A 17,124-nucleotide genomic window follows, 5' to 3' on the forward strand; every position below is an offset into this window, starting at 1 on the left:
TGTTTTCAAATTGGGAAAAATGGTCTCATTTGGAAACGGTGGCGTTATACGGTACCAACTTTAACTAGAGGAAAAACACTGGCTTTGTCATTGCAGCCAGTTTAAGCACTAGATTTTCAACTTATAATGTAACAGGGGACCCTAGTGCTTGAATTGCTTTTTGTCTGATGCAATTATTTCAATTTTATGAATGTCAAGTTAATAACCCCCTACCGGTTTCACCGGAGGGGACTTATGGTTTGCGCTCTATGCCTCTGTCTGTGACACTTTTCTGGATCCTGTGATAACTTTAAAAGTTCTTCATATGTTTTCATGAAACTTGAAACATGGATAGATGGCATTATAGACATTATGCACGTCATTTCATTTTGTTCCTACGTCAAAATTATGGTTGCTATGGCAACAAATAAAAATATGACAATTGTGGAGCTGGTAGGGGACATATATTGCATGGCAATAGTCGTGTTAAGTAAAACATTTAATTATTTGATATTCAGTTAAGCGGTAACAACTGTGCACGTTTCATTGAAAACAATATGTTTTTATTGCTGTAATGTTTTCTGAAATTCGAAACTACCTGCTAAAGGTAGAATACTAAGTATGAAATCATTTAAAGATAAACCTAATTTGGAATTAATAAGTTCTTTTACTGTTCAACATTAAATATATGGGCTGTGCTCTGTGAAAAGGGTTTGAATGCATTTATGAAAGTGGCATCCAAAATTAGGCTGTGCGGATTGGACAGGCTGAACTTGTATCACACTTCTGATAAAAATGGGTTTAATGCATGTTTGTTAAGTGACTAAACACACATGCATTTAACCCGTTTTTATCAGAACAAGTTTTACATGTAATATGTTAACTTGTTTTTTAGGAGCTGTAGAGTGTCCCCTCTGTTGCCATGTGATTACTGCCCGTGTCTGTTTCACCTAGACTGTCTGAACCCTCCCCTTGCATCTGCCCCTACAGACCGTTGGATGTGTCCTAACCATGTGGAAATGGCTGTGGTATGTTCTCGTTTTGGGATAGTCATCTCTAGTAAAAAAAAAATTATAAATATTATTTTAGAAGTATGGTTTTTGGACAATGTTAAGATCGCATTTGACAAATAATCATAGATTTGTTCAGTTTTGAAATGGTTCCTAAGAAAAATAATATTTGTAAAAGAATGAAATAATCAGTATGCAGTGATGACTGTAGCAAAGTGATTAATCATGTATGCAAAAATGTGTTTATATTATATTTCAGGATGACAAACTTTTGAAAAACACACTTGTGACAGAACGATTGAAACTCTGGGATATGTACAATGGGCGTATAGATCAACATTCAGTAAAAATGACGTTCTTAAAGAAAGCCTATAGAAAGAATCCACCATTCCGGTTAAAAGTGCGACATCCACAGAGAAAGGCTTCAAATGCAAGTATTTTGTTGAATATAAGAGTTGATTACGAATCTTGGCCCAATATAAGGATAATTCTTAATGATTGATGCTGAGCTCAACTCATAGGATTAGAGTTAAGTTTCCACATAGCTGAGAGTTGAGAATGTTTCTCAGCGCACGAACAAATCTCAGCTATTAGAATATGCACACAATTCTCCTCAATCATGAGAATGAGTTAGATTTAAAACTGAAAAAATCTTTGAACACCAAATTGAGCCTTATCATCAAACTCATCTTAACAATTTACACAAAAAAAACAAATGTAGAGTGAAATAATTGACCTATGTATGTTTATGATAACAGGTCTATAAAGTCACATATGGCATTTTTCGTTTGCAGTAAATCTTTTCTGAACCAAAATCCATTTTAGGCGGACATTGTCATTCTTGATAATTCTGGAAAGAAACTTTATGCACATACATTAAGCCCAATTTTTTAAAGCACACAGCTCATTTGACCATACAAATGCTTGTTCCTGTAGATCCCTGCAGCTATACATGAGTTCTATGATCAGCCGACTGAGCTCATGCCTCCCCCAGTGCTGGTAAGCGGCTGTCTTGGGCTTGACGATGAGGGAACCAGGCCAAGGAGTCCTTCAGAGGCCTCCCTTGAGGACCAGGAACAGGTTACTATTGCAATGTTTTCCTCTTACAGTTCTTTTTTTTCACCTTTTTGGAAATGGAGCTGGGTCCCTATGCATGGTGAATTAATGCCTCCATTTGATTTAAATTAAAAAAATAGTGGGGCTTTTTTTGCTAAACGAAAGTAAAAATGATTTCAATATTACATTCACTAAGATTTATTAGCGCGCAATTTTTGGAGAAAACCGGAGGTATTGTCATAGCCAGCTCGCCATCCGTGTCGTGATAAAACCTTAACATTGGGTCTGAAATCAAAGTGCTTCCACCTAAAACTTTGAAACTTCATATGTAGATGCATCTTGACGAGTTCTACACGCCACACCCATCAGGAGTTTTTCTGCCTACTTTGGGAAAAGGAGTCTGACCAAATTGGGAATTTTTAATCGACAAAATTGCCCATTTTGGGAATTTTTGTTTCGTGAAACGGCTCATTTTGGGGGAAATAAATTGAACTAATCATGCTAAAATAGGTCTGTGGTTTAACAATTTTTTTTATATAAACACATGCAAAACAAATACTGCCCAAACACAAGTTACAGCAACATTTTTGGCCGAGCTAAAATAGAGCCATGGGTATTTCATTTCATACTTTAATGTATTAAATGACGATTGAACTACAACTTTCTTACAAGGCTCTGAGCATTCAGTTGCCGATTTTGTGATGGACAGCCCTGGCATTACTTCTGTTGGTGTTATATTTTGCTGTGTATCGTCCGAGCCAGTCTGTTCTGGGTTACTCGCGGCAGTAATTTCGGAAGATTCTGAGCGTTTCGAAAACATCGATGATATCGTTACACATTCTTTAGTGTCTATTTTTTGTGTTTTTTTAATGTAATATTTACTATTGTGCGAAGCCATGATTGAATATAAGCGTCTACAGATATGGTATAGAATGTGTATTGTGCGGCTCTATATACTCTTGTATAATGCGGAACAGTTCGAACGTCATCGCTGAGAGTAAATGCATGCGGCAAATACACCAAAAAATCTGTGTCAGTAAAGGCTTTATTTCGTCGCGATGAAGGGAAGTCACTCTTTCGATAAAAATTATGTTTACTTTTTGGAAGATTTTATTTTTTGGAATTGGGAAAAATGCAATCAAAATTCGATTGGGAACGGGTCCGTTTGCTTTGGGAATGCCTCCGTTTCCCGGAGGCGCAGACAGTGCCAGGGATTTCAATAGACGCAGAATCCTGCGTTTTGACGCGAGCAAATTAAAAATGACTCATTTTTGACGCAACCCTTTTTTCTGCTGTGTGTCATTTTGACGCGTCGAAAATTTGACCCGTGCGTCAGTCAGTTAACATCTCGAGTTCCATGGTAATAAATCCCGCTGTGCTCCTATTTGAAATTAATGTTTCAGTTTTTGAAACTCGGTCTATAATCGAGGGAATACCCCGGGCGTTGTTTATCTTATCTCATCTCTTCCAATACACATGTCACCGTCTAAATAGTGCGTGCCCACTAACTGGGTAATTAGCAGCAGTGATTACGTGATAATTGATTGACCATCTTATAATTTCAGGTTTTTTGCAGACTTTTCAGACGGCACGGTTAAAGAAAGTCGGCAAAATTAATTAAAGTAAAAACCATATTGATCAAAGGTCTATTAATTACGTAGATCCAACAGTAGATCTAAGTCAAGCGAGTTTTGTCAGTTGTTAATCCACCGATAATTACGAGTAACACCCATCTTATATAAACTGGAATCACAGTTCATTTTTTTATACTAACAAGTAATAATACTACACATAAACATTGAGAAAACACATTTTTTCGATAAGATATAAATTTTCCAAGTAGAATTAAATTGCTGCGTCATGACCTTCGACATTGTAAATGGCGGACTTAACATTCAACCCGCATTCAATTCAAAGCTGGCGATTCAAATTGCAAGTAATGGCGATTCAATAATGGTGAAAGCATTAACTGGATTTAACAAACATTTGATAAGGTTTGTTAAACCCGATAACAACAAGAAAAAAATGGATTATTAAAGTAAAACTACTACAGGTAAGGCATTCCAAAGTTTACATATTTCGGACATGTATAGTATTGGGATAAACAGTAATAGATATACTAGATGTTCCATGCATTTAGATTGTGTTTTGTTAGAAAAACTATCATAGGGATGATGATAATATAATGACGATAAATATGTGATGAAAAGGTGCAACCGGTACATATCTTAAATTATTTAAATGTGTTAAAAGACTTAAATGTGTTATAACTATAAAGAAGTATATTTAATGTACCAATTCATTAAAATATGTTGTGTTATGTATCATGGTATTGTTATTTAATAAAGCAGTATAACTTTTTAAGATATTGTGTTACTCTAAGAGCATATTTTTATCTAAAAAAATTGAATAATACAGACAAAAACACAATTAACACGCTTCAAAATTGACCCCACCATTTTTCAATTTGACTCCTCAAAATTTCAGTCCAGGGGTCATTGACTCCTGGTTTTTAAAAACTATTGAAATCCCTGAGTGCTGAAAAACCCCTGCCCATTTTGGGGCCCTAGGTCAAAGGTCAATGTCACTGACCTCTAAAAGAAAAAAAAATCTGACAAGCTTTCATTTATTCAAAACTGCACCCTTAGCTGAGCGTGGCATCTGCTATGCGCTGCACTTGTTTTTGTTTAAATTGCATGCCTTTCAACCCTTAACCACTCGTAAAAGAACTTGGGCACATTTTTAGTCCCTTTGAAAGTCAAAATAAAGACCTTTCTTACCCAATTCAAGTGATAAAGGCTTCATTTCCAACCCTTAGATAAGCAGCTAACAACATACAAACTGAACAGTCTGTGAGTTACTTGAAGGCTGTTCTGGTTGTATGCTGGTTTCAAATAGCCATTTTCACTTTGCTTCTGAGTGGGAAATAATTAAACTTTCATGCTCAAGAAAATGTTAAGTGCCTAGTTGTTGAATGTCATGAAAAAACATCCTGTCATTCAGAACTTTTAAAACAGAACATGTGGTCTCAATAAATGAAAATTTTATGTAGCAATTTCAGTAAAGCATCATTACTTCAGGGTCTTTCCACACACACATATGTGATTGACAGAAGGGGGGGGGGGGCAGAATATAACATATATATAAAGTGGATAAAGTTCCCATTTTAGTATAATATAAAAATTGTTTTACAAATTTATTTTGATGTTACCCTTGTGTTAATGCCAACTATAATTTACTAAAGTGTAAGATTTAAAAAGGTTCTTGAGAAGCAGTTGATATTGGTTCTTGTACATATAAATAAAATGGAATAATGTAGTATTTAAATAATATTGTATTTTTCTTTTCTTGTCTTTTCTGTCAAATTTTTTGGTTAATCACATTATTTTCCCAACCCAAAAGTCACAGGCTTTATAATAAAAGGTAACAAAACTGTAGTACATATTGTCTCCCTATAAATCAGCCTGCAAAATCGCTCTTAAAACAATAGCTGTGCTTTTGGCTAAGTGCATTTGCATACAGTGTTACACCAGATAAGCCTGTGCAATTAGCACAGGCTAATCATAAAGCATTTTGTTATCTGGAATTTTTCAATTAAAGGAAGTCTTTCCTAAACAAAAATCAAGCGAAGGCACATGTGTTGTCAACCTGTGCGAGCTGAACAGGCTAATCTAGGACTAAGCATATACATTAAGCCTAGTTGTTCCAGGGCAAGGAATCAAATTAGAAAAACAAAAGACATTCTAATAAATGTTGATTTTCTTTCAGTGGTTGAAGTCTGTAGTAAGTTTGCAGACTAGTATAGCCCAGTTCTTGGCGAGGAAACAGCTAGAGCGTAGTAGTTCAGCGGACACGTTACGATCTTCCGAACAAGCCAAAAATGAAAAACCCACCGCGTCAGTGCAGCCTGTGCAAAACAGAGACTTTGCTGACCAGAGTATTTCAGAAAGTGGTCATCTTGTGAACAGTGATCTGAAAACTAAACATGAAAGTGGCGACGGTTGTGATCAAAATATAAGCAATGGACCAGTATCTTCAACAGACAATGGGTACTCTGATTCTAGTAGCAAAACCAGTGGTGTTTCATTATTAAACTCCTCATGTGGCTCATTAAATGGGGACGTTGAAATGTCAGACATGGCGCAAACTAGGTCAGACACTACAAACTCTTCACAGGTTCTATCACCAACCAGCAATATTGTTAAAGTGACGTGGCCTAATTCCAGTAGTAATGGTGATAAACTGGTATCAAGTGTAGGGAATTCTCAGAGTGGAAATAAAAATATTGTTGTGAGTATGGTAAACAAAACTAACAATGTGTATACTCGTGTAGTCCCGGGGAAGTTGACAGGTCAGACCTCCATCCTGTCACCCCGCGCAGGCTCACAGGGAAGCAAACAAGGCAGCTCAGTTCTACGACCAAATATTGTCAGTGGCAGCTCCAACACAAAAGTCATAGCACTCAATCAGTCACAAACAGGTAAAATGATGTTTATTTCAGGCAGTGTTATTTTTCACCATTTTGGGAATGGGCAGGGTCCCTTTGAGAATAACAGTGTTATTGACTTAGGTTAAACCTGTAGAGCTGGACGAAACTTCAAGTTGGGATGTAAAAAAAACTTTGTAGAGGCCTTCACTTGGGAATTTTTAGGTCTCATTTGGGAAACATTTATACTTTTTTCCATTGGGAACTGGGCTAAATACTTTGAATGAAAAAAAACAGGGGTCCATTAACATCATCAGTGTTTTTTTCCAGAGATTTGTTTTTAGCTCTACTGGCCATAGGTCAGCAGAGCTTATGGGATGGCATGGTGTCTGTCTGTCTGTGCGTGCGTTAGCCTTTTCTTGTTTATCTGATAAAGTCCACAGTTTTCATCCAATTCTTTTCAAACTTGTACAGTGTCTTTATATTAATGAGGACTCGAACCCAATTGATTTTCAGGTCACTGGGTCAAAGGTCAAGGTCACAGTGACTCGAAATAGTAAAAACTTGTTTATCCGATAAGTCCACAGTTTTCATCCGATTCTTTTCAAACTTGCTCAGTGTCTTTATATTAATGAGGAATCGAACACTATTGATTTTCAGGTCACTTGGTTAAAGGTCAAGGTCACAGTGACTCGAAATAGTAAAATGGTTTCCGGATGATAACTCAATAATGCTTAGGCCTAGGATCATGAAACTTCATAGGTACATTGATCATGACTGGCAGATGACCCCTATTGATTTTCAGGTCACTAGGTCAAAGGTCAGGGTCACAGTGACTCGAAATAGTAGCGCAATTTAGTACACAGTTTCTATCTTATTTAAGGTCACCAAGTCAAAGGTTAAGGTCACAGTGACCTCAAATAGTAACGCGATTAAGTACACAGTTTCCATCTTATTCTTTCCAAACTTGCAGTGTTTATACCAGTAGAGCAATTCAGGCTCTCATGGGTATCTTGTTATGTTTTTTGTGTGGGTGTTTAAGGCACATGGGTGTGTTTTTAATCAGTCTCCCGCTATTAACCCAGGAGTCCTTCTGAGATTTGTTAAACATCATTAAAGAATTGAGGGCTGGCAGGGTTGGCATATTGACCGGTCAATTGAGTATTGACCGGGCCGGCGGTCAATACCCGGTTAAAACCGGTCAATACTGGTCATTACTGGTCATTATTGCAGGGGTTGTAATATGCCAGATTGATCCGGAAATCCGGATTTCAAGGCACCAGGGTCACTTTTGAGATCAATAAAAATTCGAGTTTTGTTGGGGGGGGGGGGGGTAAGGAGTGATTCTTGGTTTATTTCGGTTCTACAGAAGATAACTCCTGCGCTGATATCATAAAATTTTTTAGTGTCGTGTTCTGAGAAAACTGGGCTTAATTCATGTGCCTAAAGTGTTGTCCCAGATTAGCCTGTGTAGTCTCCTTACCGAAAATCAAGTTTAGGCGGAAAGTGTCGTCCCTGATTAGCCTGTGCGGACTGCACAGGCTAATCTGGGACGACACTTTACGCACATGTATTATGCCCAGTTTTATCAGAACAAGACACATTAGTATTTATCCTGTGAATTCCAATCAACAATGCGTTTATAAACATGGAGTAACAACGAAAAAATCCCAAGTTTTAAGGTAAATTTTGACCACGTAACCTATGTTTAGAAGCTTATAAACGTAATTACTTTTTTTATATTTTTATTGTTTCTTTACATAAACGATTAATTTGATAAACTGTGACATTGGAACAAAGGAAAACAACCGTGAATCTTACTTTGCGTGAACAGGTGTGTGGGGGGTGGTAAATTTAGCCACTTGACGAATAATTTATGATTACGTTTTCTTGTAACAGCATCAGTTTTTAGGTGGAAATCGTTAATATTATATATATTTATGTGATATTATTTAGTGCTGTTTATATTATGGGCTATGGTTGTACTTTTTAATGATTATTTTTTTATTTCAATTTTTCCTGTATTAATTTTTTTTTTAATATTTGGTTAATGTAGTATAATATTATGCTGAAAAATATAAGTAAATTCTTGGAAAAAAATCTTTCTTTTGCTATAATAAAATGCATTTAAAACTGCTTGGAAATGCAATCTAGAAGGGTCTGAAAATGATTTAAATCAATTTTTGTCCGGCTGACTTAGCCCCCCTTTATCCCCCTGACAAAGGCGCTGCCCCTTGACCCCGCTGGTGGCCTGCAGAGCCAGACCCCTGGCTTGTTTTCAGGATTGGCAATCTGGTCCTGTTATGACCCCTGTTATTGGTCAATACTGGTCGATTGAAAATTGTAGCATTTAAACTTGACAAAGGAAGAATTTAAGCTATTCTATATTAAATCAAGCATTATTCTGTAATTGATAAACATTTTTTGAGTTATCTATTGTAAAAGAAAGCTTTAAAGCTGTAAAAAATACTTCTTTATTATTTATGGGAACTGTCACAAATACAAAAGAACTAAGGCAATATCTTTATCTCAGTGTATCACATATGTTACTGAAGTATTATTACTATTGTAGTTACCATAGTATTTCACTGATCTATTGATATATCTATTTGATAAGCTGATGGACAAACAGAACTCTTGTGGTTTCTAGGGTCATAAATGATCTGGCCCCTAAGCCTTAATTGGTAATAAAATGCATGCACTGGTATGTCTCTGATAGTGAAAATGAAGCAAATCTGCCCTTAGGCTATTTCATTTCACTCAAACAAAATGAGATAACTTGCTATTAATGTTATTAATTTAATAGTTACTTCTAACTTGTCTCCTTTCTATATTAAGAGGGTTTTCATATTTTAAAGTTCAATTGGTCTTCAAATGAATAAGCAATCAAAGTTCTTGATTTTGGCAACAAATAATGTTTACCAATTGTGGGTCTACTCTAGACTCTTCTTTTCAATTATTTCTTTCTTTTAATAATTATTTCTTATTAAGTTTTAGCTCACCTGAGCGATAGCTCGGGGTGAGCTATTGTGATCACTCAGCGTCCGTCCGTCCGTCCGTCTGTCTGTAAACAATTTGTAAACATCTTCTTCTACTAAACCATTGAGCCAATTTTAACTAAATTTCATGTGGACCATCCCTAGGTCATGGGACAAAAGAATTGTTAAAAATTTTTTGATCACATAACCAAGATGGCCGCCATGACCATATATGGTAAAAAACTTAAAAAATCTTCTTGTCAGAAACCGCTCATCAGATTTTCAAAAAATTTCACAGGGATGACCTTTAGGGGCTCCCCTGAAAAACTTGTTCAAAGAAATTTGATTCGTCAAAAAACATGGCCGCAGGAGCTCTTTGAACTTTGCATGTTTATTCGTTTTTGCCTATTTTGAGAAAACTTTCAAAAATCTTCCACATTTTTTGTCCGATCCTTTCCAAATTTGCACAGTGTCTTTATATCAATGAGGACACGAACACTACAAAAAAATGAGCATTATTGGTCCATGAAGTACAGAATTACCTCCCCTTGAATTGAGAAAATGGTGTTTATGCAATAAAGTCCAAATTTTTCATCCAATTCTTTCCAAACTTGTAAGGATTTAGCATGGTTCAAACAAGGGAAACAACTACGGTTTATGCATGTTCTTTTTATTACAGATTTGCCTCCCTTTAATTCATTCAAAATCTCATTTTACAGCAGAGATTCCAAATCTGACCTGTAAATGAGCCCCATATTTACTGCCAGTGCTAGGTTACCTTTTCCCATTTGATCATTCTTAAGTATTGGTCTTGTAATGCTGCTACTGCTTCTGCTACTGCTACTGCTACTACTACTACTACTACTACTACTACTACTACTACTACTACTACTACTACTACTACTACTTCTACTACTACTACTACTACCACTACTACTACTACTACTACTACTACTACTACTACTACTACTACTACTACTACTACTACTACTACTACTTCTACTACCACTACTACTACTACTACTACTACTACTACTACTACTACTACTACTACTACTACTACTTCTACTACTACTACTAGTACTACTACTACTACCACCACCACCACCACCACCACCACCACCACCACCACCACCACCACCACTACAGCAGAGATTCCAAATCTTACCTGTAAATGAGCCCCATATTTACTGCCAGTGCTAGGTTACCTTTTCCCATTTGATCATTTTTAGCTCATCTATTTTTTGAAAAAAAATTATGAGCTATTGTCATCACCTTGGCGTCGGCGTTGGCGTTGGCGTTGGCGTTGGCGTTGGCGTCGGCGTCCGGTTAAGTTTTGCGTTTAGGTCCACTTTTCTCAGAAAGTATCAAGGCTATTGCATTCAAACTTGGTACACTTACTTACTATCATGAGGGGACTAGGCAGGCAAAGTTAGATAACTCTGGCGTGCATTTTGACAGAATTATGTGCCCTTTTTGTACTTAAAAAATTGCAAATTTTGGTTAAGTTTTGCGTTTAGTTCCACTTTTCTCAGTAAGTATCAATGCTATTGCATTCAAACTTGGTACACTTACTTACTATCATGAGGGGACTGGGCAGGCAAAGTTAGATAACTCTGGCATGCATTTTGACAGAATTATGTGCCCTTTTTATACTTAGAAAATTGACAATTTTGGTTAAGTTTTGTGTTTAGGTCCATTTTATTCCTTAAGCATCAAAGCTATTGCTTTCATACTTGCAACACTTACTAACTATCATAAGGGGACTGTGCAGGCAAAGTAATGTAACTCTGACTGGCATTTTGACAGAATTATGTGCCCTTTTTATACTTAGAAAATTGAAAATTTGATTAAGTTTTGTGTTTAGGTCCACTTTATTCCTACAGTATCAAAGCTATTGCTTTCATACTTGCAAGATTTATGAACTATCATAAGGGGACGGTGCAGGCAAAGTTATGTAACTCTGACTGGCATTTGGACGGAATTATGGGCCCTTTATACTTAGAAAATTGAAAATTTGGTTAAGATTTATGTTTTGGTCACTTTACCCCTAAAGTATCATAGATATTGCTTTCATACTTGGAACACTCACAAACTATCATAAGGGTACAGTAAAAGGACAAGTTGCATAACTCTGGTTGTCATTGTTACGGAATTATGGCCCTTTTTTGACTTAGTAACTTTTAATATATGGTTAAATTTTGTGTTTCGATCCACTCGAAGTATCAAGGCTATTGCTTTCAAACTTCAAATACTTACATGCTATCATGAGGTTACTGTACCTGGCAACTTGAATTTTACTTTGACCTTTGAATGACCTTGACTCTCAAGGTCAAATTATTAAATTTTGCTAAAATTGCCATAACTTCTTTATTTATGATTAGATTTGATTGATACTTTGATGAAACTACTCTTACCTGACATACCACAATAGACTTCACCCAAACCATCCCCCGTGCCCTCCCCCCCCCTCCCCCCCCTCCCCCCCCCCCCCTAATTTTTTTTTTTTTTTTTTTTTTTTATAAGATCATCTCACAAATGACCACCACACCCTCACACTATACCCCCACCCCACCCCCCCCACCCCCCCCCCCCAAATTTTTTTTTTGATTTTTTTTTTTTTTTTTTTTTTTTTTTTTTAAGATCATCTCACAAATTATCACCACACCCTCACACTATACCCCCCCCCCCCCCCCCCGATTTTTTTTTTTTTTTTTTTTTTTTTTCGCTTTTTTGGAAGATAATGTAATAAATGTCCACAACCCCACACTATACACCCCTCTTCACTCCACTCCTCCCTCCTTTGTGATTGAAAATGAGAGTCCCTTCACCTTTAAAAGAAAATAGATGAGCGGTCTGCACCCGCAAGGCGGTGCTCTTGTTTAGGTATTGGTCTTGTAATGCTGCTACTGCTACTGCTACTACTACTACTACTACTACTTCTACTACTACTACTACTACTACTTCTACTTCTACTACTACTACTACTACTTCTACTACTACTACTACTACTACTTCTACTTCTACTACTACTACTACTACTACTACTACTACTACTACTACAACTACTACTACTACTACTACTACTACTACTACTACTACTACTACTACACCACCACCACCACCATTCACAGTGACAAAAAACGTATTCACACAATGGCTGCTACTACAACTTATAGCCCATATAGGGGGTCATGCATGTTTTACAAACAGCCCTTGTTTCTATGGGATTTTAACCACAACTGTTCATGTTTATCTCCGACACATATTTTTTGGTCACCTGTCATGAAGTGACACGGTGAGCTTATGTGATCGTGTGATGTCCGGCGTCCGTTGTGCGTGCCTGCGTGTGTCCGTGCGTCCGTCCGTCAACAATTTGTTTGTGTAGACAGTAGAGGTCACAGTTTGCATCCAATCTTGATGAAATTTGGTCAAAATGTTTATCTTGATGAAATCCGTTTTGGGATTGTATTTGGGTCATCTGGGGTCAAAAACAAGGTCACTAGGTCAAATAATAGAACAACCTTCTGTAGACAATAGAGGTCACAGTTTTCATCCAATCTTTATGAAATTTGGTCAGAATGTTTATCTTGATGAAATCTGGGTTGGGATTTTAATTGGGTCATCTGGGGTCAAAAACTAGGTCACTAGGTCAAATAATAGAAAAACCTTGTGTAGACATTAGAGATCACAGTTTTCATCTAACCTTTATGAAATTTGGTCAGAATTCTTGATGAAATCTGGGTGGGATTATATTTGGGTCATCTGGGGTAAAAATCTAGGTCAAATAAATAGAAAAACCTTGTGTTGACAATAGAGGTCACAGTTTTCATCCAATATTTATGAACTGTGGTCAGAATGTTTATCTTAATGAATTCTGGATTGGGATTGTATTTGGGTCATCTAGAGTCAGGAACTAGGTCACTAGGTCAAATCATAGAAAAACATTGTGTAGACAAAAGAGGTCATAGTTTTCATCTGATCTTAATGAGTCAGGTGAGTGATTCAGGGCCATCATGGCCCTCTTGTTTTTATATCAATGGTAAAATAAAATAGTTTTTCACTATTTTGTTAAAGAAATCCAGGCAAGAATACATGACAAGTAAGGGTTGTGTCAAAGGTGCCATGTACATGTAAGGCCCTATTATCAGTTTTGGGTGCCCTAACCTGTATAGGTTTGAAGACTGTGAAAGACTGTGGAGACAGTGGGGCATGAGGAACAACTAATACACAGTAATTGACAGGTTCTTGTTGAATCAAGCACAGAAATATCTGAGCATTCATAATTTGTTAGAATTGAAAAATAATTCAATCGACCAGCAAAATCCAATTAACCAACTTGACTCATTTGCAAAATTTCGAGAGATTGGCCTACAAATTGCATGAACAGGTATAAAATAGTGGGTTTTAATGTCATAAATACTGACCTGTTATCGTATGCTTATACTTTCCAAGGGGAAATAACTCATCCGGAATTTTAACTGGGAATCCGCCACCTCAATACCGTAATACAGGCCAGGTTAAACATAGTGCAATGCAACCTAGCCAAAAATCGGTAACCAACCCTCAATATTCTTTCCGGATCAACCAGGTGTATACGTGTCTTTTACGGCTCTGAATTAAAATATTGTTTTTCACTTGGTTGATTGGGGTTTTGAATAGATAAATTGTGTTATTTATCTTTTTATTTCTCATTCGGATTAATTTGTGTGGATTTAATGGATTTTGTTTCATTTGTAAAAGGTAAGCCATGCTTGTTTTTATCGAACAATGGTTTATTTCTACCATGCTGGGTGTTTTCAGGCGCGAACGACCACGTGCAAAACGTGCTCTTCTAATACATTGCTAGAACGTGCAAAGCATGTTCTTCTAATGTGTTACGAGATCGTGCAAAGCGTGTTCTTCTATTGACAGATTGTTTATCATTTGCCATTGTGTGCAATAATGATTTTAACGTTCCGTATGACAATCTAATTGATCGTCATTTTATTTTTCATCTGTTTTGAATTAAACTTTTGTTTAATTTATGATCTACGGCAGTATTATTATAATTTTCATTATGGTCAAATAATGATTTTATGTGCCGTATGATAATCTGGTCTGTGACCAGTTTATGGTTGAATATGCTTTGCTCTTGTTTTTCATATATTCGACTACATGATGGTCGCAGAAACAAGAGTGGATAAATACCCGGTGACTTCGCAGATCATGGATGATAGTTGCAGTATCAGTCACCGGGTATCGGGCACGATCGCGACCGTACTATGCTAAGTCTCTTAGACAGTCGGTCAACATCAGACCATATGGCGACACCCGTCAGCCGGTCTTTGCCCGATGGCATTGGTCAAGGACATCGACCAATGCCGGACCATTTGGCATCCGCCATACGGTCATTATCCGGTGACAACACTGGTCATGATATGACCGGTACGTCACCGGGGACGTTGATCACGGACCATTGATCGACGTCTGACCGGCCGGTCCGGTCACCGGTCATGTCACCGGTCCGGTCCGGTCATTGATCACCGGTCCGGTCACCGGTCCGGTCCGGTCACCGGTCATGTCACCGGTCCGGTCACCGGTCCAGTCCGGTCACCGGTCCGGTCATTGATCACCGGTCACCGGTCATGTCACCGGTCCGGTCCGGTCACCGGTCCGGTCATTGATCACCGGTCCGGTCATGTCACCGGTCATGTCACCGGTCCGGTCACCGGTCCGGTCATGTCAACGGTCCGGTCCGGTCACCGGTCCGGTCATTGATCACCGCTCTGGTCACCGGTCAACAGTCATCAGTTAGGCCTGCCACCGATAACACCAGTCACCGGTCAAGAAGAAGAACTCGGTCTTCTTCATTGAATTATTCTCCTATTCTTCGTTGAATACATCGTCTTCATCAAGGATTAGACATCGGACACGCTCTTCTTCGTCGAGCAGTTCTCATCGTCGCGGCTCTCGTAAGCGATCACGTCGTCACTCACGGAGACGTTATTCTAGAAGATCTCGGTCTCATCGCAGCCGATCCACATCTCGGCCGATCCAGATCTCGACATCGCAGGAAACGAGGACGTCGTCAACCTTCACGTAGACATCAGCGGACTGCATTGAGCACCACTGGATATTTATCGAACATACCTCTCCTTCATTGAGCAGTTCTCGGCGTTGATACGCTCGTAAGCGATCATGTCAATGCTCACGGAGACAATATTGTAGAAGACAATATTTCCAGCGTAGCCGAACAATATTTCGGCATCGAAGTTATATGGATGTCGCCACTTCTCACGTAGGCGTTAATGAACCTACTGGTCATATCGACGTTCTCCATTTTATTCCTTTAGGAATATCATGTCTCCATTCCACGTGTGATGGTTCTTCTTATGGCATCCACACATGTTGCAGTCACCGAGCCGTAGTTGTATACGAACACTAGTTCGTTTAACATTCAGGCTTCGGAATAAGCTGTTCTTTTCTCCACTACGACTACAAGGACACTTATGCCTATTAATACTGATAATCTACCGTTGTTTTCCGGTTAACATTATCAGATGACTTCGTGGATGGTCATTCTTCTGCACCAGATATTTCCATTCTGACGCAGTTATATTATACCGGTCCCGATCACCGGACATCGGTCACCATTCATCGGTCATATCACCGATCACTGATCACCGGTCAGAATAAGTGATGTCTCATCGCCATCGGATTGGATTTTTTTTTTTTTTTTTTTTTTTTTTTTTTGGCATGATCTTCTTTTCCGAGCAGTGCTTGACATTGATAACAGACCATATGGATTCCACCATTTTTCGGTCTTTAACTGGTAACGTCACCGGTCATATTATGACTGGTCCGTTCACCGGGCTACAGTTACCGGTCATTGACCGGTCCGGTTCGGTCACCACTTACCAATTACCGGTATTCCACTGTGTTTTCATCGGTCAATTTTTAGTATCACGGGTATCGTCTACATTACATAGTTGTATACCCCTGGCTATGATTGTATTGAATACTATATTTTATGGATTCAACAATCTACATGACTTTTTGTGTTTTTCAATACTGATTTTCTACTGGCGACGGTCACCAAATCATGCTATATCTGTTTTTTGTACTTCTATCTCAACCGGCTACATGCAGACTACTGGTCTTGCAGATAGATCGGCTGAAGTGGGCTCGGAGATTAGCATTGAGGTCGAACATTACTATTTGACCTCTATTAATTTATGTTCGAGACCCGAAGGATGAATTGTTTTAACCGCCTTTACCTGTCGGCTACAGACTTTGCAGTCAGTGTCACGGAACAGTTGGGACACATTAATGACGCTAGCAGGATTAGCAAGACGACATTTGTATCGACTTCTGCTTTTCTATTGCTCCTACGGCAGTGCATATTTTCAAGCTACTGGAATCAACAAGAGTTCTGATACATAGGATTGCCTATCAGATTGACCGCATAGCGGCTACAGTCTTGTAGATGGCTTAGGACCTATTGAACTCAGATATTAGATCCTAGGATCTGGAGGGACCTCATCTTAAAGTTATTCTTCTATTACACTTCTGGCCATAACAGGCCGTCTTCCTATAACTGGTCGTATTCCTTTCGGAATTCGTCTAGGTTAGAAGTCTTGAAGTAAATGGATTAATCAAGTCAGAATTTAAGACTTCCATGCATTCTACCGGC

The 17,124-nt window shown here is 38.1% G+C and overlaps 1 protein-coding gene across 3 annotated transcripts in view; it reads left to right on the forward strand.

Moving 5' to 3' along the window:
- LOC127849744 (PHD finger protein 12-like) overlaps window positions 1–17,124 on the forward strand; it is a 302,244-nt gene that overhangs the window by 10,112 nt on the left and 275,008 nt on the right. For all 3 annotated transcript variants that reach the window (XR_008034962.1, XM_052382497.1, XM_052382508.1), the window contains exons 6-9: window positions 875–1,007; window positions 1,249–1,419; window positions 1,926–2,069; window positions 5,814–6,525. Coding sequence is in view for 2 of the 3 variants with exons in the window: in XM_052382497.1 (XP_052238457.1) it covers window positions 875–1,007; window positions 1,249–1,419; window positions 1,926–2,069; window positions 5,814–6,525 (1,160 nt within the window). In the remaining variant the exon portion in view is untranslated. The remainder of the gene's footprint in view (window positions 1–874; window positions 1,008–1,248; window positions 1,420–1,925; window positions 2,070–5,813; window positions 6,526–17,124) is intronic.

Source organism: Dreissena polymorpha, chromosome 1, assembly GCF_020536995.1.
Source record: "Dreissena polymorpha isolate Duluth1 chromosome 1, UMN_Dpol_1.0, whole genome shotgun sequence".
Lineage (NCBI taxonomy): Eukaryota > Metazoa > Mollusca > Bivalvia > Myida > Dreissenidae > Dreissena > Dreissena polymorpha.